Genomic DNA, 21426 nt, shown 5'->3' on the forward strand with positions numbered 1-21426 from the left:
TATAAAGTATACTTATGGTTAGTAAAAGCTTAATGGGCAGAACATCCATTGCAGGGATGATTGCAAAAGCACACTTAAATAACAATTATCCAACTGTAATATATAACATGTACGTAATTAATGGCAAACACCAACAACCTTATATAACGAAGTTCCTGTTGTATCCGCAGATTTGTGTAAGATATCGGTATAAGTCCTTTAAAATAGTACTCTTACACGTCTCCGGAAGTTATTTGTTGTGATTCAGCATGTTTCCACTTTCCAACACTTTGTCCGTCTCTTGATATGTTCATCCATTGCTGGTTTTTTCTTTCTTTCTTTTTTGCTAAAAAATCTGCAGAGGGAAAGACTAATTACCGAGATAAAAACACGTATAATCGCTGTGTGTTTCAATTTATGTGATTGGTTCCCAGAAGATCATTTCTTACGTACCATCAGATCAACCTATGCTATCGTTACGTAACCATTTCGTTGTTTAGTTTGTAAATTGAGGATGGGTTTTCTTTTTGAAGCATCTTTCTCATTCGTATCTATTGCTTTCACAGTTCACACACTACAATCCTGGTGTAGAAATATAAATAAATAAAATTGGAAGAAATTAAAGAAAAGTGAACTTTCTCCTATTTGATTTAGGAGAGAAAAACGGCGAGTCACATAAAAATATCTCTACTCACGTGGAAAGAAAATGGAAAAGAAACAAAAAGTCTTGTATGAAATAACAAATTTGTTCACTTGAAATCCTTAAAATACTAGTTAACTGTTGTCTTAAATAATTTTCACACCGACAAAAAAAAAAAATCATTCACACACATAAATGAGAAAATCATTGTGGACACGTTAATAAAGTAATAACCGTTTTAATATAAATGAGAATGTTAATTAATTTTTTTTAATGTGTAAGTCAAGAAAAAAAAATAATGCATGTTCTGTCTCTTTTATCTATTATCTGTTACACCAGCAACACTTTTAAGTTTATATAATGATGCAAATCACTTACATAAATCTTTAACAGTTAGGATAGTCTTAATACGATTTAGATTCAGCAAAAAAATCTTAATACGATTTACTAGTATTGTATCTCCAAAATATTTTTGTTAAAATATGATGATATAATTCTCCATTATTAAATGGAAAAAATATATTTAAACACTCCAAATTCTAGTTAACATCTTGTGAAAGAAAAAAGAGAAAAAAATATATAAATATGATGAATGATATGATAAAAAAAAATGAGAGGTGCAAATAAAGTATTCAAAGCAGGTATCATTCTTCATATTAAATTTAGCGTTTTGTTAACTAGTTTTCTAAGAAATTAAGAGGGGAAAAATTTATTATAAAAATCATAAAAAAAAACACAAATCGTAAAAAATATAATTTTATGTATTTTAATTAATAAAAATCTACTTATGAGTTTTTTAATCAACATCCTAAAACACTTGTTAGAATTTAGCATTTGTCTTTTTAAGTTTATAGAGCTCAACTGTTTTTATTGCAAGTATATTTTTTAATCACGGCCGATGCCAAAAGGAGAAATTAAGCCTTAAAAAATGGTCGTTGTTGGCGCGCGACGTGAGTGTCTAGAAGACAAGACTTTGACACAATATATTAAAATAAAAATTGAAAATATTCAAAAGGTTGATTATGGAATTTAGTTTGGTCAAAAAGATTGCAGTCGTCGGGCAATGGCAATATAAGGAATGGACGCTTCCTTGATTTCCGATTCATTGGCTTAATAGTTGAGTTTATCCCTTGCTATTGTTTTTACAACAGAATATGGCTCCCAGCTGTGTACATCTTTCTAATCCTTACCATCAATGTACCCAAGCTTGCTCCCAAACCACCAAGACTTCAGGTTAATTACTTATTTTTGCATGCATGTTATGCTTTTCTCCTCCATCCTCGATATGTTGATGCTAATATATATATATATATATATATCTCAAAACTTTTAAGGTTATGGCCCAAGTACTGTGACAGATGGTCAGCTTGCAAAAAAGATAAATAACCAAAAACGAACGTACCCAGGTTGTCCTAAAGCATCTAATCCTTACCACGAGTGTGATGACAATTGTTACAAAAGATTATCAGATTCGGGTACATACCCTCTTTCTCTCTCTTTATCTCATATTGAACCATTTTATTAGTGTCACTCTCTCTTTAAATCCATATTTCTCTTTTAATCTATAATCATAATAGGTTTTGTTTTCTTTATTTTATTCAATTTATAATTTTGATCCTTTATTTTAAAATTGAGATATTTGATCTTTCTATTTTAAAAAATTTGTAATTTTGTTGTCTTCATATTTTAAAAAATCCACAATTTTGATTCCTATCTTTTAGAAAATTTATAATTTTAATTTAATCTTTAATTTTTCTATATTTTATTTTTATTCTGTAATTAATTAAATGTTTTTTGATAATATCTTAAATAAATATGTTATGTTTAGAGTTTAATTGAACTAAAAAAAAATAAAATATAAAGAAAATTGAGAATTTGATAAAATTATAATTTTTTAAAATAGAAAGACTAAATATTTCTAATTTAAAATGAAAAAATTAAAATTGTGTATTTTTTAAAATAAAAAAAATCAAATATTTTAATTTTAAAATGAAAATAGAATGAACATAAAAATCTAAATATTGAATCACATGAAACTAATGAGATTTTCAGGAATTAATTAATGAGTCATGATCTCGGTGGCAAACTCAAGATTTTTTTAATTTTACCGTCATATTGAATCTTTGTCCTCTCATTCAAATCATGTCATGCAAAATAACATCTCTGAGTTAACTTAAAATTGTGTGTTACAATCGGATTAATTAATTAATTAACTAGAAATGTTAGTAATATATTTTTATTATTGATTTAAATTTATTGAAAATTATAAATTTTGATGGGTTTTTTAACTCATTTAATGTCTCCCTTAATTTTATAATTTTTTATAAATTTCAATTGAGAGTAAAATGTGTGTTATAGGAAGATTATGTTAGAAAGTATATTACTAAGACTCTTCTTTGTTAATTTTATTTGGAAATGGATCCGATTAACTGAATGAGAATAAAGTTAGGTATCTTTCCATAAGTTAATTTGTTGCCATTTTGTTTGACTAATTAACTATGAATTAGTTTTATTTGACTAAACATTCTATGCATTCATGTTTTGTTTGACTAATTTGTGAACTATTAATGAGTTCACAAATATGAAGTCACTGTCCACGTCACAAGCGTATACTTCAAATGATGACTAATATAGCAAGGTTTTTCTGATAATTTTTTGTACGATGACTATGCATAAAAAGATTTAAATATATTTTTAATTCACATAAATAGGATTAAATTTAATCTTCGTTCTCTAAAAATATTTTTATTAATTTTAATTTTCACATATTACAATTTCAAAATAATTGATGTGCCATTAGTAAGTAATAAAGTGGTTATCAAAATTTAAAGGCACACAAATATTTTAGCAGATTGAAAATAAATTTAACCATCCATTGACCGTCCATTAATTCTAATTGCAGGTGCTCCTCCTCCTATAAAGCTCGTCAAGAAAAAGAAGTTAGGTTTGAAACCAGAACCCCCTGTTCTTGACAGTGTTCCTGCCTCAAAAGTTGGGGCAATTTACCTATCTGATGCTTCACCACAAATATCACAGTATTCTGAGAAGAAAAAAGTGGAGACAGAAAACAATGAGCACGTTTCTCCTCAGACACATATCCAAGCTGTAAAGGTAGGTAGTGGTCACTCTTGTGTCTCATGTCATGTATATATGCCTTGTAATTTAATTTTGAGCTAACTAATAGTGACACAAATTAAACTCAAATCATGCCTTGCATGCATATATGTGTTTCTTTTGCAGCCTGTCAATCAAAAAGACCAACCAATCAAGGATGGTGAGGACATTGCCAACCCAATGCCAACAGATCATGGTGAGGACAAAATTGCATCTCATATGCATAATGTTGTTCCAATATTCACCCACGTTGATGAAGGAGAGACCGAGTCTGTGACCAATTCTGAAGCCCGTCTTCAAGTTGGAAGATATCAAATAAAAGAAAGTTTTGTTTCCATCTTGCAATCTATCCTTCACAAGTATGGGGACATAGGAGCAAACTGCCACTTGGAATCAGTTGCTATGCGCTCATATTACATTGAGTGTGTATGCTTTGTGGTGCAAGAGTTACATAATTCCTCCTCAGTAATGCAATTAAGCAAGTCCAAAGTCAAAGAATTGTTGGCTATTCTTAAGGATGTAGAATCTGCTCAACTTAGTGTGGCTTGGTTGGCTAGCGCCCTCGATGAACTAGCTCAGAATATCGAACTCATTAATAGGTACCAGGAGGTAGAAGCACAAAAGGATAACTCTGGTGGCCAAGTGGAGTCACTGAGAGAAGAGCTAGAATCAGAGTTGGAAAGTTTGGCTCAGAAAGAACAGGAGGTTGCTAATATTAAAACACGAATTCCTGAGATCAGAGGTCGTTTGAGCCAGCTCGAGCTCGAGTCAGAAGAACTCAACAAAAGCATGCTATCTATCAACTCCAAGGTTGATAATTTGCATATCAAATCTTTGCTAGACGAACTATTATAACTGTTCAGCAAATTCGTTAATAAGTTTTAATGCTTAAAAATAGAATAGGTTACTGAATAAATGCATGCGCGGATCAATATTTTCTAGTTTTAGAGATTATACGAACACATACTGATCACTTACGGTAGAGAAATATGCACCTTCTCCATTGGATTTGGACTTTAATTGTTTGAAAACTTGTATCTCTGACTGTATACACATTTTATTCCTGTAAATTTTATGCATTTTTGTTTTTTGCTTTATTCTAAATGAGGAACTTATTTCGGTTTATTCTAAATGTATACACATTTTTTATTCCTGTAAATTTTATGCATTTTATTACAGGGTGGTACCTGTAATTAGTTATCACAGAGTGCAAATACTCAGTTTAAGAAAAGATGATAAACTTTAACCTTTGAGAAGTTTTTGTTTTCCTCGTAAGTCTCGTGATTATACCCTCTTCTCTTGGTTGATCGCACGTAGCGTATCATCAAATTATTGGATAAACTAGTCCAATGACCAGGGCTTGGATAAGTATAGAAGTTAAATTTTATATGATGAATTGAAAATAGTTATTTAGTTTAGTATTGTTACTTTTATAAGTAGTTTAGTATGGTTATTATTTGTTAAATTTACCTTATTATTTGGATATGTTGATAACATAAAGTTGAACAACCACCATAGAGGAACATGTGATAGGCAAATATATGGTATATAAACAGGATAAATCACATTATTTTTGTTAAGGGAGTAATTTTTTACTATCATGTGAAAAAATATATAATGGAGTGATATATGAAATATAATATATTTTTTTAATAGAGTAGATAGTATGTAGATGAAGTGACCCCTAAAGCAAGAATAATTGTGTAGGAGTCATAATATAAGAGAATTCAAGGGCAATGAAGTCAAAAAACCTGCAATGTAGATAGATTAAGCACGATAAACAAATCTCCATGATAACTACATACTAAGAAAAGAGAGCAGCTTACTTAGGTGGAATCTGTTCCTACTAACTAGTTAAATTACCGAAGAGAACCTTCTTTAAAGGAGAACTGAACCGAAACTCCCTTTCAAGGGAAGACAGCGGGAACTTGATTACGCACCTGGCTTACTCTTCGTTTAGTTACTGAAAGCGTTGATGAACAATCTTCCTTATTTTACAACTCAGATTCCTCCTGCATGGCTTGAAGCTATCCAACTTCAAGCTTAAGGGCTTTCGGAATTCCCTTTCAAGCTTTCTCGAGTCACCCTAACGTAACGGCTAAGACAAAGTAACTGGTCTTTCTTTAAATTGTATTTCAGGCAATAATTCATTAATCAACAACTTTGAACCCTACCATATATTAGTTATTGTAATTGGGTAAACTCTTGTCAATTTAATAATAGGAAATAAGTTAGATGATTAATAGAAAAAAAATATGACCAAGCCACCATTTAAAAAAAATCCAAATAAAAAATGCAAAATCTTGTGTCTCTTTGATGTGGGCATGTGTTAACGTAATAACCACGGTCTCCTCAGCACCAATCTCTCTCAAATAATTCACCAATTGTAAACAGGGGTTATCCCCAAAAGTATAGGTAACAGTTTGACCACTATGACCAAATAGAATTTTTAATTATGTAAATCTCATACTAAACACATAAATAATAATAAAATAGATAGAGATATTTTTGTATCTTAGATCTTTCATGATAGACTACTATAAATATAGTGCGAAGTCAACTTCATGAATAGCACCAATGACATCCAAAATATGAAAGAAAAAAGGGAAAAAAAGAGATAATAATTCTTATACATCCTCACTACATAAAACTAATTGTAGACAAAAACATAAGATACTGAAACTAATTCAAATAAATAGCATTACCAACTAATAGATTGTGTCGGTAGGTTCTAGCAAGGATATTAGCAAAATTAATAAAGTCATATGTCTTTAAAGGGGTATTACGCAGGTCCTGTTTTATAACAACAACGACACTGGTAAAAATCAACTTATATGAATGCAAACATAGCTTACACCGGCTCTCGTTGTTTACAATTTTAAAGTTATGCATCTTATAAGTGTTGTTCTTCTTTAGAGTAAATTTTCATGTCTTTAACTCCTCATTTTTTATAAGGACATGAATCTTATCAACATGTGAGAACATAAATCATAGTCCAAAGATAATAATCCGAAAACATAAATTATTATAACATCATACAAAATCAATTATGTTCAAAGATAATAATCCGAAAACATAAATTATTATAACATCATACAAAATCAATTAACAACATAAGAAAGTTAAATAAGACAACATTTTCATCCATGATAATAATTTCAGCTTGTTTAGATTTATCTTTACTTTCAACAAACCACGGTTCTATGATTCTAACTTCAAGCTTCAATGTATCCTTTATGTTATCAATATCTCTTATGAAATCCTTGCAGCGTGTCATGCCAGGAGAAATGAAATAAATAAATAATAATATTAAAAGGAGAAAAGAAATCAACAACTAATAATAATCATCTTTTTAGCACAATCTGATCACATGATCAACCACAAAATCAACTCGTAAATTTAAGCCTTTTGTGCAATACCAAAATCTTTTGACAAAATCATATAAAGAAAATGCTCACCTTTTGTTTTGTAACTACTTTTTCAGTAAATCAAAATGTCTTTTCCCACCTAAAGCACAACCACCAAATGAAAAACGTATCCAAATAGAAAAGTGAAAAAAGAAATCTCCCATTCTGAATATTAGAATTATTGTTTAGCTCTTTCATATTGCACAATTGAACCCTGTCTCTAGAAACCACAATTCGATCATTCACGTACATCAATCAAAATGTAAAGAGAGAGAGAAAAAAAATCTAGAGCCGACTTATTCTTATTATTTTATTTATTTTTTAACTTTTTCTTTTCCAAGCTCACCACATCGCTTCTCTCTCTTATCTTCGGCTCATTCTATTTTCCCTCTATCAACTCACTCAACCAAGCCCAATAACAACTTACAAAGCCCAATTTACTAATGTGCCCTGCCACGCGTTGCCCAACTTAAGAGGCTATAAATGAAATTTAATGTGGCTACAACTTTCTTATATGTTTAGGAGACTTGTTAATAGTATTGGTATCCAGAGCTTCTTTGGGGCGGGAGGGGACCATGGTAGCCCAAACTTTTTACTATTTGTCATTGAAATATGTTATTCTACACAGGTTTAAAAAAAACTAAATCATAATAATGCAAAATATACTTAACGTCACTGAATGAAGCACACATATTATATTATTATGTACCTAACAATATTGTGGCCAAACCGTTGTGCACTACGAAGGCATATATATATTAAAAATTATCTATATATTTAAGTTGTTCTTACCTCAAAATAAAAATTTCTATAGTATTATTAAATTTTTAAAAGTTTTTTATTTTTCAATTATTAATAGTTTTAAGTCATTCAATAAACATATCAACACTTTGATTGAAAGTAGTCTTTAGTAATTTATTATTATTTGTTATAACAATTTATGTTAATACACTACAATTTTAAGTATTTAGAATTTTATGATTTTATTTTTCATTTTCTTGCAAATTTATCTACGAAATATGTTGTGATTTTAGTAAAAATATGATTATTTTCTTAAAATTATTGAAAAATCCATAGTTGAATAATAGTATCCCTAAACAATGAATTAGTTAGTATTTACTCTGGTGGAGATAGTACAACAAGTTAATTTGTTTAAATTTTAAAAAAGATAACTTTAAAATAAATAGTTTTAAGAAAAAAAAATAGCAAATTATTATTTATAAATAAAAATAATTTAAATAAACACATTAAAAAATAGAAAATTATTAATTTTATTAAAATAAATACTTATTTCAACAAATAAATTAATTCTGTTATATTGGCTAGTATTTTATCTCTCTGTTGCGAAAGCCAAACTAACAAGATGCCGTGCCAGTGCCACCACCCTTGCTCTTGGAGCCACGTGATCATAGTTGGCTAAGGCCTGGCTATTTCTTTTCTTCAAGGTTTTCAGCTTTCTGCTTTATCACTTTTTGTTGGGTATCAGTCCCACTCTTTCGAAAGCCGTGAACCCTTCGCTATGTGTAGCAATTTCTAGCATACTTTTCCTAAAGAGCCAGATGTGCCACCCCCCAAATTCCCCTCTCTGCCCCACTCTTTAACCACTTTCTACCTCCCCCTTCACACATTCATTATGCCATCTAAGTTCAAACAATTATTCTAGCTAGCCAACACATTTCTCTAATGACAAGCTAAGAAGGTTGTCAGATCAAATTATTTAAAGACTATGCTTTACATCGTGAGTTCTTCATGTTTTTAGTTTATGTTTTGTTTGCTTTTCATAATTGAAATAAATAAGTATAAAAGTGAGTCATTGAAGGGTTACTTAAATATATTAGAGTCAGATGTGTATGAGCTGATGAAACATGATATCTGAAATAGAAGATATCTCTAAGTGAGTTGCTTAAACTGTATCCATTAAAAATAAAAATGCTCTTTAAGTCTTTATTAGTCGTCTAATTGCTTTGGACTCTTGATTGCATGTAAACACAAACCCCTACCTATCTTGATTAAACTTACATTCATCGGGAAAATGCTGAAGTTTTGCCATGTTACATTTAATTTAAAATCTAGTTTTACTTTTGCATGAAGGTCGCATCAGTTATACTTAAAGATTTCTCCAAGACTCTCTCTACGTATTGTTTTTACGATGAAATCACTTAATTCCTTTTAGATATAAAAAATATAGTAGTGCACGAGAAGGGAAGATAGATTCATATCGTTTTGTGCAAACGAATTGTATAAAACGGTGATAATTCGTGTAAATAGTAAGTGATTATTTATCTATTTTCCAGCACCACCCAAGACATATTCGTTTTTAAATGCCCACATAAATATAGGGGTATATACCCATACTAGGTAGAAAATTCTTGGCATAATTAAACGCAAGGGGAAAAAGTTAACAAGAAGGATATCCCTATGCTGTGGTGTGCTGTGGCGTTGTGTTCACGAGAAGGAATTTATGTTTGAAGTGTGACCAGACAAAAGCAGATATTAGGAAGGAACAACAAAAGAAGAAGCAGCAGGGTCATGGAGGAACACGAGTATCCACACACACAGGGCAAGTAGAATATAATAAAAACAATAATGTAAATAACGGTCATGAATGATCATGATGATCTCTGATACAAACAAAAGCAAATTAAGAAATAAAAAAATAAATAGTAAATTACAAAAGAAAGAAAAGGACGAATTGGTCATCATCATGGTTCTCCTACATCAAACGCATACACACATACAGAATGCAAACACAAAATAAAGGGTCTGTCTATGGATGAAGTAAACTAGTTGGTAGGGTTGCTCCTGAACGACCCTAAGGCCTTAATAGCCGCTGCTCTCAGGATGTACTGATGGTACGCCGCCGCCGCCAACGCTCCCACGAATGGTCCAACCCAGAATATCCACTGCAACCAAACGCATTTATTTAATAAACTAAATAACAGAATGATATGAGTTAGAGGTAAACAATAGATGCATACATGGTCATCCCAAACTTTGCCATTGTTGTAGATAACAGCAGCACCGAAGCTCCTTGCTGGGTTAATCCCGGTACCAGTGATGGGAATGGTGGCCAAGTGAACCATGAAAACGGCAAACCCAATGGGCAATGGGGCCAACACCTGCACAAATTAACGCCATTTTATTTGCAAACAACAACAACAACAATAAACATGAGTAAAGAAAAGAAACATACGGGGATATGAGAGTCACGAGCGCTTCTCTTGGGGTCGGTAGCCGAGAAAACGGTGTAGACAAGGACGAAAGTGCCGATGATCTCCGCACCCAGAGCACTGCCTTTGTTGTAGCCAGCGCTGACGGAGTTAGCACCGCCGCCGAGGGAGTTGTAGGAGTGCTTCATGAAGGCCTTCACCAACCCGACACCGCAGATAGCACCCAAACACTGCGCTACCATGTAGAACAGGGCACGAATGAGAGACACCTTGCGGGCCAGGAACAGGCCAAAAGTCACCGCAGGGTTGATGTGTCCACCTGAGTTATGTTGTTGACGCCGCAAAACGAAAAAGTAAGTAAAAAAAAAAAAAAGAAGAAGAAAGAAATGCAGAAGCGAAGCGGTGGGGGGTTACCAGAAATGCCGGCGGTGCAGTAGACGAGGACAAAGATCATGCCACCGAAGGCCCATGCGATGCCGAGAAGGCCAACGCCGTCACATGGTCCGGTCTGTTTTTTGTGGCCAATGACGGTGGCGACGGTGACGTAGAGGAAGAGGAGTGTGGCGATAAACTCGGCGATGAGGGCTCTGTAGAAGGACCAGAGCTTAATCTCGGCCAAGTCGATGAGGGGGGCTGGCGGAGGGTCTACGTAGTCCTTCCTCTGCTGGCTCACTTCCTTCGACATTCTCGATGAGCTGCGAGAGAATTCAAGCGTTGATGCTTTTTTATGCCAGAGTTCAGACAAGGGCAAATTTGGAATCAACAAATAAAGGGCAACTTTGGAAAGGACAGGGTTCAACAGCGTGACCATGTGACCGTTAATCATCTAATGGGTCCGCCCTCATCTTGTCAGGTCAGCCTATTACAACGCTCATTTCTCTTTCTCTCTCATTTATTATTTTTTCTTTGGCAAAATTGTATTTTTCATTTTTTAGTTTATCTTTAATTTTGAATTTGATCTTCCTATAATTTAATTTATAAATTTAATTTCCTAATTTTATAAATTCCTACAAAATTAATCTTGGAAATCTGATTTGGACGTTGACGGTTAACCTCAAACGTTAACTACCACGTGTCAACATCTGAGTGGTTCCCTGTAAATGTTTCATTTTTTGTAGGTAAAATTGCACTTTTGGTCCCCCAATTTTACTCTAATTTCGATTTTGGTCTCTTTATAATTTAATTCACACATTAGCTCCTCCAGTTTTATAAATCCCTTTATAAATTCAGTCAAATTTCATTATTGGAGAAGTTGTATTTCAAATTTCAAACAAAAATATGATTGTCATACATAGGCCATTAAGCAGTCGTATACACATAATACCGCATGGGAGAGCGAAAAAAGAAAAAAAAAAGAAGGGGTTATTACAGAACCTGTTAAAGTAAGAGATCTGAAAATTTTAAACTCGGGTTAAGATTTATGTGCCACTTTCTCAAGTTGAAAAACCCCAGAATTGGAAAAGAGACAAAGAGTGATTTTTCTCTAGGTTCCAAGTGAGTGAAAAACTTACGATGAAAAAGAAGTGCAAGATTTATCAAGACCTACCATGTCTCTAGCACCAGTGGCTAAATCATTCAAAAGACCAATTTTGCAGGAATAATTTATAAAGAAATTTATAAAATTGAGGGACCAAATGTGTGAATTAAATTATAGGGAGATCAAAATCTAAATTGAATTAAAACTGAGGGACCAAAAGTGTAATTTTACCTTAAAAAAATGGAGTTTTTACATGGAACCACACTCAGACGTTGACACGTGACAGTCAACGTCTAAGATTAATGGTCATCGTCTAAATCGGATTTACAGGATCAATTTTACAGGGATTTATAAAATTGAGAAATCAAATTTATAAATTAAATTATAAAGAAACCAAATCTAAAATTAGAGATAAAGTGAGGGACCAATTTTATAATTTTTCCTTTTTTCTTCTAAAAATACGGTTTCTAATATCCGAAAATCATAGAAATATCTCACCTCTAAGTACCAAATCAAATCAAATTTCAAAGTTTCCGCTGAATAAAAGGATGATCCAGTTTTTTCTGGTCAGTGATTTCTCACCTCAACCCAAATGTTTTTACTGTGGTCCCTATTCAGCCAGACTGAGCACCACCGTCAAACTTGCCTCTACGCTGCCATCTATTGAATGCTTTGTCCTTGTCCATCAACGCCACGGCATCAATGTTTTAATAAGCACAAAGATTCAGTGGGGATACTTACCATTGAAAATGATGTCTTTTCCATAAATTATATACTCCTTTCTAAGTTGAGAAATCACATGTATTACGCAAATACTTCTTAACAAATATTATTGCTTGTCACGATATGACATTTTCTATTAATATGCAAAGCGTAAATAAAATGTTTTTTAGACACTATTATCTACGCTTCATTTATTGTTTGATTCATGCAAGACTAAATAAACAGGGTTGGTATCATACAATTGATTAGGGTGAAAATACGTCAAATGGCTTATATCACATCTACATAAAGACTTCACCTAGCTTAACTTATTTATTAAAAAGATTAAACTTATTAATAATGTATTACGCTGATACTTTATTAATATAATTACATTTTTTTATGACAATTTTTACGCTCATTTTTTTCATTCTTTGTCAATTAAATTCTACTCCCAATTATTTTTTTTTTAGCAAGTTTTATCCCTAAATTTTATTCTTATTAATGGACAAATGACAAAAAATAAAGCTTACAACTTTATTCAAAAAAATAAGAAGTAAAATACATCAAATTAATTTGTTGAGGGTATAATTTATCAAAAATTAGGATAAAAAATGTAATTAAAAATATTTTTTAATTTAATATTTAATATTTATCACGTGTGAATAACTTTGTTCCTCGGTTATATTGAACTTTTATGTCCACATATGAAACTTTTTTTACTTTTTTCGAAGGTGTATAAAGCAAGTAATGTGTTGAACTTCACACCAAAAAGTGTTGAAGATGATATGAAAAATGGTTTCATTTTGATTAAAAGTGATTCCAGGTTATAAAATATGCGAGATACAATAATTATATGTGATATTGCATATGATATTAATTTACGTTTAAAAAATAAAAATTATTTTTTAAACTCTAAATACAAAAGGAAAAGTTTGGCAAAAAAGAAAGAAAAAGGAAAAACAGTTCTACAAAAAAAAAATTATGTGAAACATAACATAAACATGATATAAATAAAGCACAAAGTAATAAAAAAATTATGAAACAAAGAAGCAAACATAAGATAATCAACCAACATATTATTGATCGAGTGTAATTAAGTTTCATCTCCTTAAAAGGTCTTATATTTAAATTTTTTATGAATAAAAAAATATAACTAGAATAAAAAATCTTGCTAAAATTGATCAATCAAAATTTTTAAGAAAGATTAATCATCAACAAGATAATAAAAAAACTCCATACAATTATCATTGTGGAAAAGGCCATAAAATATTCTACCAGAAAAAAATTAATTCAAATATATTGATAGTATGGCTGAAAAGAAATCCTGAATTATCAAAGTTTTTACTTCAAGACAAAAGAAATCGATATATAATTAGGGAAGAAAAACATATTTCATCCAAAAAAATTATATTTATATTTAATTTTAAATTAACATATATATATATATATATATATATATATATATATATATATATATATATATATATATATATATATATATATATATTGCCTCTAATGATTTTCAAAAATAAGAGACCAAAAAAACGAGTGTGAAATTCTTTAAGAAAAATGTAAATCACATGAAATGGGAATCCATTTATCCAAATAAAAAACAAAAATATTTGATAGACATTTAAATATGTTATTCAATATCTAGAGAGAGAATAAAAAAAAGTGAAAAAATTGTAATTATGATAAAATTTATGATATGCCTGGAAGAGAGAAATAAAAAGAATTAAGAGATGTTAATAAGGAGTTTAAAATAAAAGATAATTTGTGTATTTTCATCAATAAAAAAATTATTAAAATTGAAAATAAGACAATTTATCAAGAACTCAAGATAAAGTTTGACTCGAATTTTAATTGAATAATTTGATTTTTTTATACAGTAATACTGTGAACTAAAATGATTACATGATATTACTATATATTATTGATAAAATATAGATGACAAAATTTAAGAAGGTAAACTTCAAAGTATAGAAAAATTAATGTTATAAACACTCGTTTAAATATTAGATGTTTTTTAACTATAATAAATTTAAATTTATTTTTAGATATATTAATTTTAGTATAAAGTATGTATCAACAAAGCATTCTATCCATTTTATATATAAGTGTCATTATTAAAACAAATTTTTACACGAGTGACATCGATTAAATTATTATCATTGAACGTATATATCATCACTAAAATTATTTAATTTTAAAAAATAAATTTAAAATTTATGATATTATACTATTATTAGTGAAAATTGAAGGGAAAGAGTATAGAAAGTGAAAGGGTGGAGGACATGTCATATATGAGGAGCAATGGACATAATATAAAAGGATGACGTCATCGTCACGTGACATTAGCTGGCATGCTACTATGCTATTGCTAATTGCTGTCCCTCGCAGCTCTACAGAATATTTCTATTTATGGATATTCATTTATATAGAGTGTAATAAACATTTATTCATTGTAAAGCGTAACTTTTTTACAATGTTTAATTAAGCCTTTTATTTCTAAAAATGTTTCAATATAGTTCTTTATTTTTTTTTTAAATAAATGACGTGAATGAAACTTTAAAAAATAAAAGTGCAAATTTTTTATATAAATAAATAATATTGTGGCTAGAAATGTTGACAACTAAGATAAATTTTATATCATAATTAATTAATTCTCATTTTTTTCTAATTTTTTAACTACAAAATTATTAATTAAAATTTAATAACCAAACCATTTCAATATCTCACTAAATGATAATTCATTAATCATTATTTTACAAATTGCTAATCCCGTCGAGTTTAAAAAAATCATTTTGAAAATTCTTTTAAAATAAGATTAAATTACACTATTCTCCCTTAGAGTGTATGTATTACATTGTATTTTGTTATGGTGAAATATACAATTTGATTTCTTAACGTTGTTCTCTCTTATTTTTGCTAACAACTGTCTTTAAAAGCAATGACTATAAAGTTGATAAATAAAATGTTATAAATGTGATTTTGATATGTTATAAGTGTAAAATTGGTTTACTATCAATCAATTAAAAAATATTTTTGATATAATTTTTAAAGTAATTATTAAAAATTGTTAATTTAAAAATAGATGACAATCTTATAATAATGACAACATAAAAAACAACTACATAAACAATATATTTGAAACCAATCTTATATTAATAGTATTCACAAGTTAAATTAAGTTTACCTAAATTCATTACTCTAACAAAATTATACAAGTTAAATTGTATTGGGTTTGTGTGATCTTGTTAAACTCAAACAAAACCAACCTGATTGCAAATAAATTAATTTGAATTGGGTCAATCAATTCTAAACTTTTAAAATTATTTTAAATATTCCAAGAAACATAATTTATTTTTCTTATCAATTTTAACACATTCTGAACATATTGTATTTTTTTAGTTAAATTTAAATGCACGTTCTAAAGATACTATATTTATTATTTGAATAATATTTTATAAGTAACAATAAGTAATCCTCTTAGCTAAATCTACGGCTAACTTATCTTACTAAACAATTAATACTCAAGATTTTTTTAAACTTAAACATATAATGCTGCAATTTCTTTGACATGGACATTAATTTGTTGTTAAATTAGTCACAAACATGTCATTAAATATTTTGTATTTTATAATTATATGTATACATTAAATTAAATAAAATACCACACCAACAAATTAAATTCACGAGTTCAAAAATAAAAAATCACCTGTACATTAATAGATTTAAATGGATTGAGTTAAATTCAACCCAAACACTTAAAAATCTGAAACTAAAGTTGATTGCATCAATGTGTCAATTTGAGTTCAAAGATTGATTAGTGAACACCCCTACTTTATATTGTTGTTTAATAATGTGATATTACATTATTTAACAAGTACAATATTTTTTTTTCAGTGGTCGAGCATCAAATTTAAACTCTAACAAATATGTGAATCCTTCATAGCAAAACATCTTGTAACTAATATCTTATCCGTGTATTGTATATAAGCACAATTTTTTATTGATATAAATTTAAGAAAAGTAGGAAAATAAAATAAAAGCAAAAGATTTTCTTACATATAAAAAAATGGTAGCATTCCCGTTTGTCGAAACATGTCCTACGCCTACGCGTGAGAAGAAAGGCGTGTTGCACAATGAGGTTTTAGCCTTTTAGGATAACACGACCTGGCCCAGCCCAACAGACTGAGCGTGCTCGCTATTGCACCCACTAATAATAGTACGTAATGAAAAGATATTGTTGAATCCATGCAAAATTCGAAAGTATATACCTATACCTGTACAATTCAATTAGCACTTACGGCTGATCTTGACCCTCTTTTCGTCGCTTTACTTTGAATATATACACCATGCAAGACGAGGCATGGAAATCTAACAGCAGTTGAATACGAGGACGTTATGTTGTGTGGTCAAAACGTGTCACAATCCAGTTTATCTGCAATGAAGACGAAATCAGCCAAGTGAATCCCATTCCAGGGGGCATGAGCAATGATGGGGAAGATGGAAGACGTCAAGGGAGGCGATTCGGGTGTTTAGAAACTGAGTTGACTCGGAATCGTTGAGCAGTAACAGTTTGGTGTTGACTCCTCCGTAACATGTGTTGAGTCAGTACTAATAACACCAACCCCTATCCCAATTATCTTTCCAACTTGTCCCAGATTTTTAGTACCAGCAGTATTCAATAATTAATACATGCCTTTTGACACATTTCAAATTGGATTAATATCACAACCAGTAGTCAACATTATCACCAGTGTAATATTTATTTTATTTTAAATTTAATTACACTTTTTATCTCTTAACCTTTTAATTTTAGCAAATTTATTCTTAATAAATTAATTTTACATATTTTACCTCCTATTTTCTTAAAAATTTATAAATTTTATCTTTCATAATTTTGTTCTTAATATAACTATATTTTTTACTCTCAACTTTTTTTTTTGTTAATTTTACACCTAAATTTTTTATTTTTTAACAAATTTTACCTCTATTTTTATTCTTATTAACGAATAAATTACAGAAGATAAAGTTCATATTTTTTTATAAAAAAAGAGTAAAATATGATAAATTAATTTGTTAGAAGTAAAACTACTTTTGAACATAATGTGGGGCAATTTTGAATCCATAATTCATTGAAGGCGTAGTTGGTGGCGGAGGAGGGGAGGTCAGTTGGTGGCACTCGCAAGCGGTGAAGAGTGAGGAAGACACAGTCGAGGACGATGCTGCGCAGATATTCAGAGTGGAGAGATGAATTTGGTCTTACCAACTGAATAACTTTGTTAGTGACGAGTGTGATATTGGGACTATATACACATGACTATGACCCTTTTCAGTTTCAGCACAATGGATAATTGAAAGGAGTGTTGTATCATAAGTAGTGGCAAAGCTAGAAAAAAGAAACTTGAACGATACAAAATGACGAATTGAAACTATATTAAAGAAATTTTATTTTTATGATAATTTTATTTGATTTAAATATAATTACTTTTAATAGAAGATATTTTTTTTTGGAAGACAATATAAAAGATATTTGAAGTCTATAAATCAAAAGTGTGCTGAGAGGATTAGGTCAAACACTCATTAAAATTGTGTCAAGTTCCTACATTTGATACACCAAATATATGTAGGTCGACTGGGCACATTGTGAGGTGGATAGGCACATTTGTAAATCCTTTCTCACTGGGATTAATAATCGTCATAATTGGTAATTTGGTAAGAATTAAGGGAGTAGAAGAAAAGAATATCACCCCTTTTTTTATTCTAATTTGTCTCTTCAATACCTAATTGTTTAAAAAACACTACACCATGATTTGCTATAAGAAAATTATTGTGAAAATTAAGAAAAAAGATAAAAATAAAAATTGATGTAATTTCATAATACCTGATAAGTAATTAGTGTAATTTACTTAACAAAATAAAATGTAGATGAGATATAAGTGTTTGTTTTTATCCCATTTAAGCTAACATATTTGGCATTGATACAAATGATTGAGAAATCGAAGAGTTAAATATTGAAAAGATTTTATCAATGAGTTACCACACAAGTGAATTTAATATGACACTTCAATTTAATATGTAGTTATGCTAAATATTTAAAAGGAAGAATTTTATCATTCTTAATAATCTTATTTTAGTTAAAAATAGTAGTAGTCTAGACAAAAGAAAAATAAGAGGTTAAATCTTATTTTTATAGCATAAAAATATTGTTTTTTCTTAAGTAAAATTAAATATTTTTTCGATCCTTATGTAAACTGAACCTTATTTTTATAGAATAATAATATTCTTTTCATTTTATGTGAAAATTTTCTTTTAAATATTTTAACAGTTGAATTATGTAAAAAAAAAAAAACAATATCAACATGCATATGTCAAATGTCAAATATTAAACAAAAAAAATTTAAAAACTATTCCAAGAGAAAAAAGAAAAAGGTAGAAATTTACCTTAAAAAAAGATGAAACTATAAAACAAAAAATAAAATAATTCAATAACAATAAAATAAATATATAATAAAAAATGAAGCAAGTCAAACGAAAAAAAAATTAAAAATCCCAAAGTTCCAAAGAATACATAGGTGAACAATCTTGAACTTTGATCTTTATAACATAGCCAAAATTTCAAAACACGATCCAGCAGAGGAAGAAGCTCTAGCTCCCGAGGACTATTGTTCACATTCCAGTAGTATTAATTATATTATATATTTTTTGAAAAAGGAAGAATCCAATGTTCACAACATAAATATTGCTAATTACCTATCCCTCAACTTTTAATTGAATATATAAATATTATCAATTAATCAATTAATCTTCATCAAAATATAATAATTCGTTATTATTATCATCATTCAATTTTATAGTATATAAGGTAAAATAATAATAATAATTTATTATCAAGATCATTATTATAATATATAATTATTGTAAAATATTATAAAATAATGATAATTTTATAAATAAATTAAATGTTGCGAGATTTTCTAAATTGAAATTTACTTATTTGAATCAAAATATATAATGGTGTTCTTAATTAATTTGAACCAAAATTTATATTTCTATCAGGAGTTTAGGGTATAAGGATTGAGAAGATTTGAGAAAGTTTTTTTTTATCTGACATGGCATGGCTGATAAAATCACGTGTTTAGGGATGAGTAATTAGATAATTGGAGATTAATATTATGTTGGATAAAATTAATTAAAAAGCTTATTGGAAGTTGAAAGTTAAAAAATTAATTTATTAAATTATGAATTTTTGATAAAATTAAAGTATAAAATAATATAAAAATAATAAAATCATAATTATTTTAAGGAAGTAATGAGAAATTTGAATGAATGTATCGAAGATAAAAATAAAAAATAAAAAAATTAAAAATTAGAGTTTTAAAAAATACTATTTCAAATAATATTTTTAAAAATGTTAAAAACGATTAAGAAAAACTTATTTATTAAATAAGTGATCAAACAAGTTTTTTAGCATATAAAAAATAAAAAAAATATAAGTGAAATATCTTATGAGACAGATATTGTATTAGAGTTAAACAAGGTGGTAGGGAGTCTGGAAGATTCATTCAAGCTAAGCCTCAATGGCAATGGTAGACAGGCACTCCAAATCCAAATTAAAAAGAAACTGAGGCATGGGGTCTTCTCCAGGGACTTAAATGGAATGAAGAGCTTGGTTACCATAACATGATCAATGAAGTTAATTAATTGCAAGCCAGAAGTGAAAGAGGTGTTACAACCAACTCAGATTTGAAATTGTAGGCTCATGTCACATTATTGCTAAAACTCAATATATAAGCCAATGTTGTTGCTCATAAATTGGCAAGAGCTTCAATGTCTTACAATAGTATAGAATTTGAAATTGATATACTAGGCAAAGTAAAGCCACCGTCGACCCTAAGATCAAGGGCAGTGACAAAGGCGGAGTCATCAGAGACGAGAAACAACACGGCGTCTGCCACGTGTTTGGGCGTGAGCACCACTCCTTGCAATCTCGCGTATTTCCGGTAAACCTCTTGCCCCTCCTCCTCGCTCATCCCTCGCTGTTTACAAGTCAACGGCGTTGCCAACCCATTGGGTGAGACGCAGTTCACTCTTATCCCGTGTTCCGCAAGCTGCACGCTCGCCGAACGCATCAACCCCAACACCGCGTGCTTCGACATTATGTAGTCCGTCGCATTTGGCCCACCGTGGCTCCCACCCACGCTCGCCGTGCACACTATGCTTCCCCTCACGCGCCCCTCCAACATCGCACGCGCCGCGTGTTTCACGCACGCCGCCATTCCCCGTACGTTGACCGCGAACAGCCTGTCTAGTTGGGACATGTCCAGTTCGGGCACCGTCTGTTGGGAGGGACTAAGGATCCCAGCGTTGCTGAACATTATGTCCACTTGTCCGTAAGCGTCGACCGTTGATTGGACGAGGTTTTGAACTTGTTCTTCGTCTGCCACGTCGCAGTGGATGTAGGTGCACCGCTGGGTTCCAATGGACGCAGCCACCTGATTCCCAAGCTCGTCTTGGATGTCTGCGAGCACCACCATACGCGCGCCTTGCTCCGCGAACACACGCGCCGTCGCTTCGCCGATGCCACTTGCACCTCCGGTGACTATGGCTACTTTGGCTTTCAACCTGAGACCGCTGTTACTGTTAGTGTTAGTGGTGGTGGATGTAAATTCCGCCATTATATTTATATATTATTCTATCTATGAATGCATATGGGTGTAAATATTTGTGGAGTCAAGCTATTATAATGGAAATTTGGCCTTACAATTACGTATCAATTCCTCTTACCTTCGTTCCTCACCAACCCTGCCTTTGTATTCTAGCGTTTGCTTTTCTGATCGATCGGTCATAATTAATGCAAGAAGAACCGCCCAAACATTAAAATCTAATTAAGACTCGTGCAAGATTAGTTGGATAAATAAATGATAA

The 21426-nt window shown here is 30.4% G+C and overlaps 3 protein-coding genes across 4 annotated transcripts; 1 reads left to right on the forward strand and 2 right to left on the reverse strand.

The window, feature by feature from the left end:
- Window positions 1–1601: 1601 nt before the first annotated feature.
- LOC102659876 (uncharacterized) lies at window positions 1602–4974 on the forward strand. Its single transcript, XM_006577833.3, has 4 exons — window positions 1602–1852; window positions 1954–2094; window positions 3522–3730; window positions 3860–4974. The coding sequence occupies exons 1-4, from the start codon at window positions 1774–1776 to the stop codon at window positions 4586–4588; spliced, it is 1158 nt and encodes a 385-aa protein (XP_006577896.1). The 5' UTR covers window positions 1602–1773; the 3' UTR covers window positions 4589–4974.
- Window positions 4975–9606: 4632 nt separating this feature from the next.
- PIP2-1 (aquaporin PIP2-1) lies at window positions 9607–11049 on the reverse strand. Its single transcript, NM_001354197.1, has 4 exons — window positions 10725–11049; window positions 10334–10629; window positions 10119–10259; window positions 9607–10043 (listed from the first exon to the last, which is right to left on the reverse strand). The coding sequence occupies exons 1-4, from the start codon at window positions 10993–10995 to the stop codon at window positions 9924–9926; spliced, it is 828 nt and encodes a 275-aa protein (NP_001341126.1). The 5' UTR covers window positions 10996–11049; the 3' UTR covers window positions 9607–9923.
- A 9194-nt stretch (window positions 11050–20243) lies between these two features.
- LOC100789873 ((-)-isopiperitenol/(-)-carveol dehydrogenase, mitochondrial) lies at window positions 20244–21426 on the reverse strand. 2 transcript variants are annotated; one of them, XM_014774384.3, is made up of 2 exons: window positions 21286–21426; window positions 20244–21123 (listed from the first exon to the last, which is right to left on the reverse strand). In XM_014774384.3, the coding sequence occupies exons 1-2, from the start codon at window positions 21345–21347 to the stop codon at window positions 20334–20336; spliced, it is 852 nt and encodes a 283-aa protein (XP_014629870.2). In that variant the 5' UTR covers window positions 21348–21426; the 3' UTR covers window positions 20244–20333. The 2 variants fall into 2 exon arrangements, with proteins under 2 accessions (XP_014629870.2, XP_040870653.1); XM_041014719.1 differs by having other exon boundaries at window positions 20244–21132; window positions 21286–21416.

This window comes from Glycine max, chromosome 4 (genome assembly GCF_000004515.6).
Source record: "Glycine max cultivar Williams 82 chromosome 4, Glycine_max_v4.0, whole genome shotgun sequence".
Lineage (NCBI taxonomy): Eukaryota > Viridiplantae > Streptophyta > Magnoliopsida > Fabales > Fabaceae > Glycine > Glycine max.